The sequence below is a fragment of the Rhinopithecus roxellana genome, chromosome 10 (genome assembly GCF_007565055.1).
Source record: "Rhinopithecus roxellana isolate Shanxi Qingling chromosome 10, ASM756505v1, whole genome shotgun sequence".
In the NCBI taxonomy this organism is placed as follows: domain Eukaryota; kingdom Metazoa; phylum Chordata; class Mammalia; order Primates; family Cercopithecidae; genus Rhinopithecus; species Rhinopithecus roxellana.
This window is the reverse complement of record NC_044558.1, coordinates 41,409,404-41,423,493: the sequence shown is the minus strand read 5'-3', so window position 1 is coordinate 41,423,493 and position 14,090 is coordinate 41,409,404. Positions and strand designations below refer to the sequence as shown.

Below are 14,090 nucleotides of genomic sequence, written 5' to 3'. Positions count from 1 at the left end.
CGCCTGTAATCCAAGCTACTCAGGAGGCTGAGGCAGGAGAGTTGCTTGAACCTGGGAGGCGGAGGTTGCAGTGAGCTGAGATGGCGCCACTGCACTCTAACCTGGGCGACAGAGCAAGACTCTGTTTCTTCAAAAAATAATCATAATAATTAGTAGGTTTTAAAAATACTTATCTGTGTCTTTTTTTTTTTTTTTTTTTTGAGACCAAGTGTTGCTCTTGTTGCCCAGGCTGGAGTGCAATGGCGCGATCTCGGCTCACCGCAACCTCCACCTCATGGATACAAGCAATTGCCCTGCCTCAGCCTCCTGAATAGCTGGGATTACAGGCATGCGCCACCATGCCCGGCTAATTTTGTATTTTTAGTAGAGACAGGGGCTTCACCGTGTTGGTCAGGCTGGTCTCAAACTCCTGACCTCAGGTGATCCGCCCGCCTCGGCCTCCCAAAGTGCTGGGATTACAGGCGTGAGCCACCGTGCCTGGCCACTTTTCTTCATTTCTTATTGTTGTTGGTTACACTCACTCAGCGCTTTTCACATGTGGAAAATCTTGCTCTTTGTCCTTCAGATACATTTCTGTAACTGAGCCATTGGTTTCAGATTCATGTGCAACATTCAATATTTTCACTTAAATTGAAATTTTTTTATCTTTCCGTCATAATCTGTCAATACTCATTGCCTTTGCACTTATCAGGTATAAGAAATATGTATATTAAACTAAGGACAAATGTAGCAAACATGTCATCAGCCGTTATTTAACAAGCTTCAGTCATCCAAGTGACACTTGGCCATTTTTGCCATGTCTGAATTCAACTGTAATATTTATTGTAACATTTACATTTAAATCAATTTATTTTTTAAATGCCTTTTTCTAAACGTTAATGTTTTTGAAATTGTAGGGTGTTTTTTTTTTTTTGTTTTTGAAGACAGAGTTTCACTGTGTCGCCCAGGCTGGAGTGCGATGGTATGATCTCGGCTCACTGCAACCTCCGCCTTCCAGGTTCAAGCAATTCTCCTGCTTCAGCTTTTCAAGTAGCTGGAATTACAGATGCACACCACCACACCCAGCTAATTTTTGTATTTTTAGTAGAGACAGGATTTCACCATGTGGGCCAGACTGGTCTTGAACCCCTGACCTCAGGTGATCCACCCGCCTTAGTGAAATTGTAGGTTTTAATTTCTAGTTACAGTTATTATTATTTTTAATACTGATTAAACATGTAAGTAAAAAAGTGAAAAATGTTTGACCTTTATTCTGCCTCTCACAAATTACTCTTAATATTTACACTATACTTTGGGAAACACTGCCACAGATTGGGTGATAAGGACATTACCACAGGTGATGCCAGTCAGAATTGGCAATTTTTATTTCAATGCCTAGCTTTCAGGTGTTTAAGTAAAAGGCCTTTTGCATTTCTTTTAACAAAACTCTCAAAACGCTTTACGTGGTAATTTAAATAAAAGCATTTTCAAAGAGGGAGCATTGTAATTATTCTGGTGTTTTTTGTGTTAATATGAAATGAGGGTAAGTGTCTGAAATTGATTTGAGAGAAATCCATTTTATAAGCAAACTATAGATTGTTAGACTGCCATTCTTTAAAACAAGTTTTCGGAGCTCTTATTCTGCTTATTTAGCTAATGGTAAAATATTCATTTATTTTAAAATTATTTTTCTTTTAGGGTGTTACTATCGTTAAACCAATAGTTTATGGTAATGTTGCTCGGTATTTTGGAAAGAAAAGAGAAGAAGATGGGCATACTCATCAGTGGACAGTATATGTAAAACCATATAGAAATGAGGTAGGCACTTGTTTTTTCTGTAACCATTTTGCTTAAAGTTGTCTGTAATTTGTTTTGCTTAAAGACAACCTGTAGTTTTTTATAGTAACTTTCTGATTATAAAATTGGTCCATTGTAGGAATGTTGTCAAAAAGTTTTTGAAAAAATAGAGAACCGTCATCTTCATATGATACTAGAATTCAATTTTCCAAAAATGTTTCCTAATTAAAATTCAGATAAGAATTATTATGCTATAAATACATCTTCCTAACATCATGTCTCAAGTTAACATAGTATTTAATCAGAAGTTTCAGGAATAAGCTGCTAATCCTTAAAGTTATAATGTGGTAATAAGACCATCAAAATATGTGAAAGACAGCTCTGCTGTGTCATCCGATTGCTAGTAATTTTGTTTCACTGTGGAGTCTTTAATGCCTGGAACAGAGCCAGTATATAGTAGGTATTTAACTGATATTTATTGAGTGAGTAAATTATTCCTCCATTTAAAACCCTTCAAAGTCCACCCAAAAACTTGCGTATGAGTATTGATACCAGTGTAATTCATAATAGCCAAAAAGTGGAAACAATTCATCTATCAACTGATGAATGGATAAATAAAATGTGGTATATCCATACAATTGAATATTATCAGGCAATAAAAAGTAAAGTACTGATAAAGTAAAGATGCTACTACATAGATGAAACTTGAAAGCATTATGCTAAGTAAAAGAAGCCAGATATAAAAAAGGCCACATATTATATGCTTTTATTTATATGAAATGTCCAGAAGGGTCAAATCCATAGACAAAGAAAACAGATAAGTGGTTGCTAGTGGGTGGGGCAGAAGGAGTATTAAGGTAAGTGCTAATGGATATGGCTTTCTTTTGTGTGATAAAAATGTTCTAAAATTGTAGTGATTCTTATGAGACTCTGTAAATATAACTAAAAATCACTGGCTAGGCAAAATGTCTCATTCCTGTAATCTCAGCCCTTTGGGAGGCCCAAGCGGGAGAATCGCTTGAGCCCAGGAGTTTGAGACCAGACTGGGAACATAGTAAGACTCCATCTCTACAGAAAAAAAGGTATCATTATGGTAAGATTCCAGTTTGTTTTTTAAATAATAAAGTTAGATATGAATGTAGATATAAGTAATTTAAAAATTCCTAAAAGTAAATTAAAAGGTTAATAAACATTACTATTGAATGTGACTTATTGCTTTGCATTTTTTATTCTTCTATAATGAATTATATGTTTTAAAAGCCACCTTCGCCAACAGAAGCCCTTTTATTTGCCATAACTAATGAATATACTTCTGTACTTTAAAATAAAGTTAAGAAAATGAGGAGTTATTGTACTCAACAGTCTTAGATTGCTTTAAATTAGTTGTCCTTAGCTTTATGTAATGTAATTTTTTGTTTGTTTGTTTGTTTGAGATGGAGTTTCTCTCTTGTTGCCCAGGCTAGAATGCAATGGCGTGATCTCGGCTTACTGCAACCTCCGCCTTCTGGGTTCAAGCGATTCTCCTGCCTCAGCCTCCTGAGTAGCTGGGATTACAGGCGCCCACCACCATGCTCGGCTAATTTTTTGTATTTTTAGTAGAGATGGAGTTTCACCATGTTGGCCAGGCTGGTCTCGAACTCCTGACTTCAGGTGATCCACCTGCCTTGGCCTCCCAAAGTGCTGGGATTACAGGCGTGAGCCACCGTGCCCGGCCTATGTGATATAATTTTGTTCTTTGAAATTGACTATAGATTTGCCTTATATTTCTGTAATAGTACCAAATATGTACTGTTTTAATGAAAAAAATCAAAATTGATTTAGAATATTATCTATAGAGGTTTATGAAAACAAGATTTGCCAAAAAAAAGTGAATTTGGGACATGTATTTCTATATATTACAAATTATGAAAGAATTCAACATAGCCTTCCTTTGTTTTTGTTTTTTAAAAAAAGCAAAATAGCTTCCCAGGTATAATTCATATTTTTTAGAAAATTAGATTCCATAAAATTTGAAGGGAGGTATGTTTTTTATAAAATTAAGTATATATGCTCAGTGTATTTTTTTTTCCTAGTTTTCATTTGTAGATCATAAAACTAATTGATTCCTTATATTTTAGGATATGTCAGCATATGTGAAGAAAATCCAGTTTAAATTACATGAAAGCTATGGCAATCCTTTAAGAGGTACAATATAGTCTTTTGATTCACAATATCCAAAGTTAAAAATGGCTAGGAAACTAAACCGATAATTTACTATTTTTTTCTGTCTTTAGTTGTTACTAAACCTCCATATGAAATTACTGAAACAGGATGGGGTGAATTCGAAATAATCATCAAAATATTTTTCATTGACCCTAATGAAAGACCTGTGAGTAGCATTAATCTTTGTAAATATAAAATAGATTTCTTCGTAAATATGAAAATGCAATATGCTTAATGAATAGGGTTCATTCAGATGTGTTTTATGTAAATTTATGGCACAATGTATCTTGCCATGAGTTTAAGTTTTTCATTTTTAAATGTAGTGCCTTTCAAAATCCTTTTTTTTCAAGTATGAAAAGAAAACATATAATATGAACATATATTGGAAAGAAACCATGGAAATCAGATGATTACTGCAGCAAAAATACTTAAAACTATTATTATCATTTGGTTATTAGTAATAAACAAGTTGAGCCCATATGCTGTGTAAAATGGTTTTTATAGTTTTTGGTAGTTAAACCCTAAGAAACAGTGTTTTTGTTTTTTTAAACTGTCATCAGTACTAGTGCTTCATTTTATATCTTATTTATGAGTCTTTATTTTTATAGCCACTGGCTTTTTCATCTTTTGATCTCTTCTTATCAGATTGTTACTTGATAATGTAAAAAAAATCCCTCCAGGCTTTTGCATTGATCCTTCAGCAACTTTGTTAGGTTGTGATATCCTCATTTTAGAGATCAGGATACCAAGGCTCAGAGGTCAAGTCACTGCTCAAAAACACTCAGTTAATTATGGTAGAGCTAGTTTTTGAACCCAGATGTTTGCATTCATACCTTTTTCTAGTATTTTTTCTTTTGAGTAAAACTACTAGGCCTTTTTTTTCTTAAGCCCGTAGGGTCAAAACTCAGTAATGGCTCTCACATTCCACATATGTAACTGGGTTTTAACTCCAGTTTCAAGGCTTTCACATTCATCACCATTTTATCTTATTAGAATCTTATCATTCTTTTAGCACCAGACATTTACATTTTAATTATCAGATTATATTTTTTAAACTGTGTATGTATTTTTAAAGGAGCGGAATATCACCTGGACCAGTATTTTTCAGCAAACCAGTTCCTAACTGGCTGCATCAGAAACACCTGAGGTGCTTGTGTATTTATTTATTTATTTTTCTGAAGTGCTTTTTAAAAATTCAAACTCCTAGACGTCACCTTTTGGAGAGTCTGATTCAGTAGGTTTGGAATGCGGCCAGCACCCCAGGTGATTTTGATGCACAGTGAGATTTGGGACCCGTTGACGTAGACTTACTCTTCTCTTCCTATGTAGGAATTTATTTAGGCAATCTCTCAAATGAAAATCTAGTTTGGGCTTGCATATCTCCAATGTGGAGAAATAACTTATGTCACTAAGTAAAACATTCTATTCAAGGTTGGGGTAGTTTTAGTTTTAAGAAAGCTGTACTTCGTTACGCTTCCCTGAACCTTTTACTGATAACTATTCCTACATTAGTTTCCTTTCCTCAGGAGTAAGCATCCATAGCTCATTTAAACATTTTTCGTGTTTTCATGTGATGAAGTTTTTAGATCTCCTACCATCCGTGTTGTCCTTCAAGAAAACACACTCGTTATATTTTGTTTGGCAAGAATTTTTTTTTTTCTTTTGAGACAGAGTTACACTCTGCTGCCCAGGCTGGAGTACAGTGGCATAAACATGACTCACTGCAGCCTCTACTTTCTGGCCTCAAACAATCCTTCTGCCTCAGGCTCCCCAGTAGATGGGACCACAGATGCATGCCACCATGCTGTGCTAATTTTTTATTTTCTGTAGAGATGGGGGCTTGCTATATTGCCCAGGCTGATCTCAAACTCCTGGACTCAAGTAGTCCTCTCGCCTTGCCCTCCCAAGGTGCTGGGATTACAGGCATGAGCCACCATGACCGGCCAAGAAATTATTAAATGTTATATCTGCTATTTGCAAGATATTGTTTAAGGGACTGAGAAGGATACAAAAATGAGACACTGACCTTATTGAGAATTGTTTATTAGGGAAAAGAGAGCATAGAATTTAGCAGATGTTGAGAGGGAGAGAGAAGCAGCCTGTGATGTTACTAGAGTAGAAGCTCTTTTTAACTTTGTAAGATTGCTCTGTTTTCATTTTTATTTTGAGAATATGCTGCCTTACTTCCCTGTCTCCTCATCTGTTACCTCTTATCCCCAGTTGGAAAATAAATCTGTGAAAGAAATCATTATATCCTGTAACCTCATTATGAGACAGCTCTTGAAGTCACTCTTAGAAAGGTAAAACAACATAACCTATTGCACTGCTGTAGTGATTAATCTATTGAATAGGTTCCCATATAGATCTACATAGGCCTCAGCTTTATTCTCTTAAAAAATATTGTAGTTTTTTTTAGTATTATTTAACTATTATACTTTTTCAGTAGTTGGCTCTTATAGAAAATGCCAAATGAAGATTTATTTAAAATATATAAGAAAGACAACTTGGTTGGAAGGTAACTTGTGATTTACTTCTGTTACCCAGTAACCTATTATACAGATCAAGCCACTATAAAAAGAATGGTTGTTTCTAAAAGCAAAATGCCAAACTGAGTTTTCGTTCCTAGAAATAGGGATTTCTAGGCAAGCATAGGTAGTTTCATTGTTCTAAGAATTTTCAAACAGCACTCAAAATTAGAGACATCTGTCTTGAAATGTTTTTATTGCCTATATCTGCATGAATGCCTCTGGAAGTCTGAATAATAAATTTAGGGAAGGATAGTTTTATGATGTAATTGTAAGAATTTTTTAATTATAAAAGTCAGATGTGCATATGGTTTTAAGAGAAGATTTTTGAAATAAATGTGAGTCTTCCGTATTAGTTTTCTGGTACCACAAACTGTGGGATTAAAACAACAAATTGATTCCCACAGATCTGGAGGCTAGAAGTCCGAAATCAAGGTGTTGGCCATGTTTTTTCCAAAGCCTTTAGGGGAGCATCTTTCCTTGCCTCTTCCAGCCCCAGATGTTCCTTGGCCTTTGGCAACATATCTCTAATATCTTCCTCCATTGTCACGTGGCCTTATCTTTCTCTCCTGGTCTCTGTGTCTTCTTCTCTTAGAAGGACACCAGTCATTTTGGATTATGGTCCACCCTAATGACTTCATCGTAATTACACCTACAAAGACCCTATTTCCAAATAATGTCACATCCACAGGTACTGAGAATTAGGGCTTCATATCTTTTGCCTGCATTTGTAGTCCCAGTTACTTGGGAGGCTGAGGCAGGAGGATCATTTGAGCTCAGGAATTCAAGACCAGCCTGGGCAACATAGTAAGACCCCATCTCAAAAAAAAATTTACCTTTTGCAGGGAGGTCACATAATGTCTTCTTTATCCCATCTTTGACCTCTTTTCCAAGAAAACTACTTTTTAACAGTTACCTGTTTGCAATTCCTCTAGAAATTACTCACTCCCATGCATTTCATATATTTAAATCTCTAATGTTGGATTTCTCAACTTCAGATAGTATCTTTCAGTGTGTAATGATTATAGATGATCCTTTTTCTTCCCCTTTCCAAGTTTCCTTTTTACATTTTGCTGAAGGAATTTTTTTCAGAAAGGATGCCTGAGAAATAAACTTTCAGAGCCATTGCCTATCTGAAATGTCTTTATTTTTTCTTCATACTTCATTGTTGGGGAGAAAAATTCTAGGTACTAAAGGTAGATATGCTTTCTTGTCTATGAGTGGAGAGAGAAGGGAAAGTCAAGAGGCCCAGCTACCCCATAGCGTTTTTTTTTTTTTTTTTTTTGAGACGGAGTCTTGCTCTGCCACCCAGGCTGGAGTGCAGTGGCCGGCTCTCAGCTCACTGCAAGCTCCGCCTCCTGGGTTGACGCCATTCTCCTGTCTCAGCCTCCCGAGTAGCTGGGACTACAGGCGCCCGCCTCGTCGCCGGGCTGGATACTTGCCAACTCTGAGCTTGGAGCACTGTAGGGCTTCTGGGAGCTCTGGCTCCCACCTCTGAGGCAGTTTTCTTAAGTTTTCAAGTTGTGGTTTTTCTCTGTTATTGTTTATTATCCTTCTTGGTAGACTCATCTGCTTTCTGTCTGTTCCAGAAATTTGTTAAATTATTTGCTTTAAATAATTTGATATGTAATTCATGCTCTTATTTTGCAAATTGTCTGTCGATACTGTTATTTTAGTAGAATTCTGTGCATTTCCCTCCTCCCCTTTCTACATTGTTAGTGCATCATCTAGAGCCTGGAAGATGTCCTTTAAGTAGGATATTTCCGCTTGCTGAGCCATGTCCAGGGAAATCTGACACTCTATTAATTGAGCTAAATTGTCTTTATGGGGAGTTGATCATGCTTGTTTAAATTCAGTTGCAAGGAATTTTATATTTTCTGACTTTTTCAGTGTACCCTTCCTTGCTCCCTATTTCGTGACTTTTTTGGAGAATAGCATTCTCTTACAATTATGTTAACTAACTTTTTGGAAAATTATTTGAGGTCCCTGGTTTTCAGAACTTTAACATGAACTCTGATGTTTTCCCAACTAGATTTTATTTTGCTAAAATAATCACACATTGTGCTGCAAAGCTTTTCCCTTGATGTCTTACTATACCTGTTTTAAAGTGTTTGAAGACATGTTGCTCTTCCCAAAGTGAATTATTACTGTCCAACTTTTTATTTATTATGTCATTTATGTAATAATCTTATAGATACCCAAAAAAATTATCTTGCCCTCACTGAACTTTTTCATTCCTTTTGAAAGTATCAAATCTTTTATTCCTCACAGTAAATTTGTAAACTCTAATCTTCAAAAGCAGTTGTCACAACCTACTTGTGTAAGTAAAATAATTCATCTTTTAGTGATTTCTCAGTTTAATTTCTATAGCTTTATCTTGTGTTATTTTTATAGTTTCCTCTCTAGAGATTCTTGAACAGACTCTTCATTAGCCTCTAAAGAATATTCATGTTAGGTAGATATGAATATATCTACTAGGAAAATAAAGGTACAGAAAATTTGGGTGATTTGCTGCAATCAGTTGCAGTTGAAACAAGATCATGAATTTGACATGTATATATTTACTTCAGTCTCTAATTCAGTTTAAAAAATGCCAGTGTCTTGTGATGATAAAAACCATTGCACAGATGTGACATCTGTTTTTATTTCATAGGTAACCCTGTATCATTTGCTAAAGCTGTTTCAATCAGATACCAATGCAATGCTGGGGAAAAAGACAGTGGTTTCAGAGTTCTATGATGAAATGGTAAGAATATTTTATAATGATAGTTTTAAAAGCATTTGAAGTTGGAGAACTTTGAAGTTACTGGGTTTTTGTTCTTTCTATCCCATTAGATATTTCAAGACCCAACAGCAATGATGCAACAATTATTGACAACATCTCGTCAGCTAACATTAGGAGCCTATAAGCATGAAACAGAATGTAAGTGCCATGCATTCATAATTCTGAAAAATAATGTATTCTGTAATGGTGTAAGGGTTGTATGATTAGTGCCTTTTAAACTTTAAAAAAAAATGATACAGGTAGGTTTTTTAGGTGTTAAAAAACAGTTTGTATTACAGTAAAACATGTAAGAAGAATGTTTTAAATTGTTCCTAAGTAGGCCTACTTTCAAGAAGGGTGAAAGACAGCCTCTCACATTCTCTGAAGTACTGTTTGTCTGTTTTATTCCCTAATTACATTTAAGTATAGTTTTTCATTAGTCTTGCTTAGCCTATCATTTTCTGTTGACTAGTCTTGACTAACAAAATCCGTGTGACGAACCTTGCAGAGCATAATTATACTTTTATGTACTGTGAACTAGTTTATCTTGTATTTTTGCTGATGTCATTTTACATAGTTTTAGATTAATGCTCAAGTATTGACTACCTGAATGCCACATTGATAATCGGTCATGTTGTATTTTCTTTCTAAGCTGACATGGTCTCAGAATCCTGTACACATTAATCCGTGCGTCTATTCTCAGTCATTTGGGATTGGCATTTAATATGAAACCTATTTGCCGTCCCTGTGTTAACATTTATGTCACTGTTCAGTCATTTCTTTGATCATTCATTCAATATAGAATGAGTACCAGTTACATGCCAAGCATTGTTCTAGGTGCTAGGTGCTGAGGTTACAGCAGTGTCCGAATCAGACAAAAGGCCCTATCCTCATGGGCCCTATATTCTAGTGGGAGGAAAACAGGTATTAAATAAACAGAACAAGGAAGTATAAGGTAGTGATTAGGTGCTACGGAGACAGAGTGGGGCAGGGAGCATCTTTGGTGGGAGGAGGTGATTGGAGTTTTAGATACTGATATCAAAATATCAGTCAGGAAATGCTTTCTGAGCATTTGGAGACCTAAAGGAGTAAAGGAGTGATCTAAGGGAAAGATGTTATATGTAGAGGGAGCAGTGAGGACAAAGGCCCTCAGGTAAGTGAATGGCTGAAAAACAGCAAGAAGTCCAGTGTGACTAGAGTAGAGTGAACAAGAGGACAAGGAGTGGGAGATGAGATCAGAGAGGTTAACGGGACTAGGTCATATAGGGACTTGTGGGTAACTATGAGGACTTCAGGTTATCAAACTGAGATGTGAAGTCATTTTTGAGTTTTGAGCAAAGGAATGACATCAGATTTAACTTCTTTAAAATGTTTAATTTTGTGGGTATATAGTAGGTGTATATATTTACTGGGTACATGGGATATTTTGATACGGGCATACAATGTCTAAAAATTACATCCAGGAAATAAGATATCCATCACCTCAAGCATTTACCCTTTTTGTTACAAATAATCCAAATATACTCTTTTAGTTACTTTCAAATGTACAATTACATTATTATTGACTATAGTCATCCTGTTGTGCTATCAAATACTTAATCTTATTCATTCTTTATATTTTTTGTACCAATAGCCATCCTTCACCCACCTACCCACTACGCTTCCCAGCCTCTGGTAACCGTCATTCTACTCTGTTTTCTCTATTTCATGAGTTCAGTTTTTGTTTGTTTTTTGAGACAGAGCCTTGCTCTGTTGGCCTGGCTGGAGTGCAGTGGCATGACCTCGGCTCACTGCAACCTCTGTCTCCCAGGCTCAAGTGATTCTTCTGCCTCAGCCTCCCGAGTAGCTGGGATTACAGGCGTGTACCATCACGCCTGGCTAATTTTTTTTTTTTTTTTTTTTTGTATTTTTAGTAGAGACAGTGTTTCACTATGTTGGCCAAGCTGGTCTCGAACTCCTGACCTCAGGTAATCCACCCACCTCAGCCTCCCAGAGTGCTGGGATTACAGGCATGAGCCACTGCGCCCAGCCTAGTTGTTTTAATTTTTAGCTCCCACAAGTAAATGAGAATATATGATGTTTATCTTTCTGTCCCTGGCTTACTTCACTTAACATAATGACTTTCAGTTCCATCCATGTTGTTTGGAATGATAGGATTTCATTCCTTTTTTATAGCTGAATAGTACTCTATTGTGTATATGTACCATATTTTCTTTATCCATTCATCTGTTGATGGACACTTGGGTTGCTTTCAAATCTTGGGTATTTTGAATAGTGCTGCAATAAACGTAAACATGGAAGTGCAGATATCTTTTTGATATACTGACTTATTTTCTTTTGGATATATACCTAACAGTGGGATTGCTGGATCATATAGCTCTATTTTTAGTTTTTTGAGGAACCTCCAAACTGTTGACCATATTGGTTTTACTAATTTACATTCCTGCCAACAGTGTATAAGGGTTCCCTTTTCTCTGCATCCTTGCTATTTGTTATTGCCTGTCTTTTTGATAAAAGCCGTTTTAACAGGCATGAGATAACATCTCATTGTAGTTTTAATTTGCATTTTTCTGATGATCAGTGATGTTGAGAACCTTTTCATATACCTGTTTGCCATTTGTATGTCATCTTTTGATAAATGTCTATTCAGATCTTTTTCCCATTTTAAAATCAGATTCTTAAGGAGTTGTTTGAGCTCTTTATATATTCTGATTATTAATTCTTTGACAGATGGGTAGTTTGCAGATATTTTCTCCCATTCTGTGTGTTGTCTCTTCACTTTGTTGATTGTTTCCTTTGTGGTACAGAAGTTTTTTAACTTGATGTGATCCCGTTAATCCATTTTTGCCTTGGTTGCCTGTGTTTATAGGGTATTACACAAGAAATCTTCGCCTAGTCCAATGTCCTAGAGAGTTTCCCCAGTGTTTTCTTTAGTAGTTTAATAGTTTGAAATCTTAGTCTTCAATCCATTTTAATTTGATTTTTGTATATGGCAAGAGATAGAGTCTAATTTCATTCTTCTACATATGGATATCCAGATTTCCTGGCACCATTTATTGAAGAGACCATTTTTTCTGCCAAGTGTATGTTCTTGGCACCTTTGTCAAAAATGAGTTCCCCGTAGGTGTGTGGATTTGTTTCTGGGTTCTCTAGTCTGTTCCGTTGGCTTATGTGTCTCTTTTTCTGCAAGTACCATGCTGTTGTGGTTACTGTAGTTCTGTAATGTAATTTGAAGTCAGGTGATGCCTCCAGTTTTATTCTTTTTGCTGAGGGTAACTTTGGCTATTCTGGATCTTTTGTGGTTCCACATAAATTTTAGGGTTTTTTTTTCTATATCTGTGGAGAATATCATTTGTATTTTGATAGGGATTGCATTGAATCTGTAGATTGCTTTGGGAAGTATGGGCATTTTAACAGTATTGATTTTCCAGTTCATGAACATGGAATATCTTTCCTTTTTGTGTGTTCTCTTCCATTTCTTTCATTACTGTTTTGTATTTCTCATTGTACATATCTTTCACTTCTTTGGTTAATTCCTAGTTATTTAATTTGTAACCTTGGTAAATGAGATTCTTGATTTCTTTTTCAGATTGTTCACTGTTGGCATATAGAGATGGTATTGATTGTTTTGTATGTTGATTTTGTATCCTGCAACTTTAGTGAATTTATCAACTCTAATAGCTTTTTTGGTGGAGCCTTTAGGTTTTTCCAAATATAATATCATCTACAGGCTGGGTGTGTGGCTTACACCTATAATCCCAGCACTTTGGGAGGCCAAGGCAGACAGATCACCTGAGGTCAGGAGTTCAAGACCAGCCTGGCCAACATGGCAAAACCCTGTCTCTACTAAAACTACAAAAATTAGCCGAGCGTAGTGGCATGTGCCTGTAATCCCAGCTACTCGGGTGGCAGAGGCAGGAGAATTGCTTGAACCTGAGAGGCGGAGGTTGCAATGAGCCGAGATTGTGCCACTGCACTCCAGCCTAGGCAACAGAGTGAGACTATCTCAAAATAAATAAATAATAATAATATCATCTACAAACAAGGCTAATTTGACTTCTGCTGAATTTTATCAGATCCTTTTTCAGTATCAATTGAAATGATCATATAGTTTTTGTCCATCATTCTGTTGATATGATGTATCACATTGATTGATTTGTTTATGTTGAGCTGTCCTTGCATCCCTGGGATAAATCCTGCTTGGTCATGATGAATGATCTTTTTAAGGTGTTGTTGAATTCTTTTTGCTAGTGTTTTGTTATGGATTTTTGCATCAGTGTTCATCCAGAATATTGGCCTGTGGTTTTCTTTTTTTGATGTGCCTTTGGTTTTGGTATTAGGGTAATACTGGCCTCATAGAATGAGTTCGGAAGTATTATTTTCTCTGTTTTTTGGAATAGTTTGAGTAGGGTTGGTATTAGTTCTTCAAATGTTTGGTAAAATTCAACAGGGAAGCCATTGGGTCCTGGGCTTTTCTTTGACTTTTTACTACAGCTTCAATCTTGTTGCTTGTTATTGGTCTGTTCAGGTTTTGGATTTCTTCATGATTCAATCTTGGTAGGTTGTATGTGTCTAGGAATTTATCCATTTCTTCTAGATTTTCCAATTTATTGGCATATAATTGCTCATAGTAACCACTAATGATCCTTTGAGTTTCTGCACTATCAGTTTTAATGTCTCCTTTTTCATCCTTTATTTTATTTGCGTTTTCTCTCTTTTTTCTTAATCTGGCTAAAGATTTGTCAGTTTTATCTTTTCAGAAAACCAACTTCTTGTTTCATTTTCTTCATTTCAATTTTATTTATCTTTGCTCTGATCTTTTT

General features: G+C 35.8%; 1 protein-coding gene across 1 annotated transcript in view; it reads left to right on the top strand.

Annotated features, from left to right (window-relative positions):
- The window catches only part of YEATS4 (YEATS domain containing 4), a 29,578-nt gene that overhangs the window by 1,963 nt on the left and 13,525 nt on the right, over positions 1-14,090 (top strand). Inside the window, exons 2-6 of the mRNA XM_010358740.2 lie at positions 1,678-1,797; positions 3,894-3,960; positions 4,050-4,144; positions 9,157-9,249; positions 9,339-9,426. Coding sequence (XP_010357042.1) covers positions 1,678-1,797; positions 3,894-3,960; positions 4,050-4,144; positions 9,157-9,249; positions 9,339-9,426 — 463 coding nt within the window. The remainder of the gene's footprint in view (positions 1-1,677; positions 1,798-3,893; positions 3,961-4,049; positions 4,145-9,156; positions 9,250-9,338; positions 9,427-14,090) is intronic.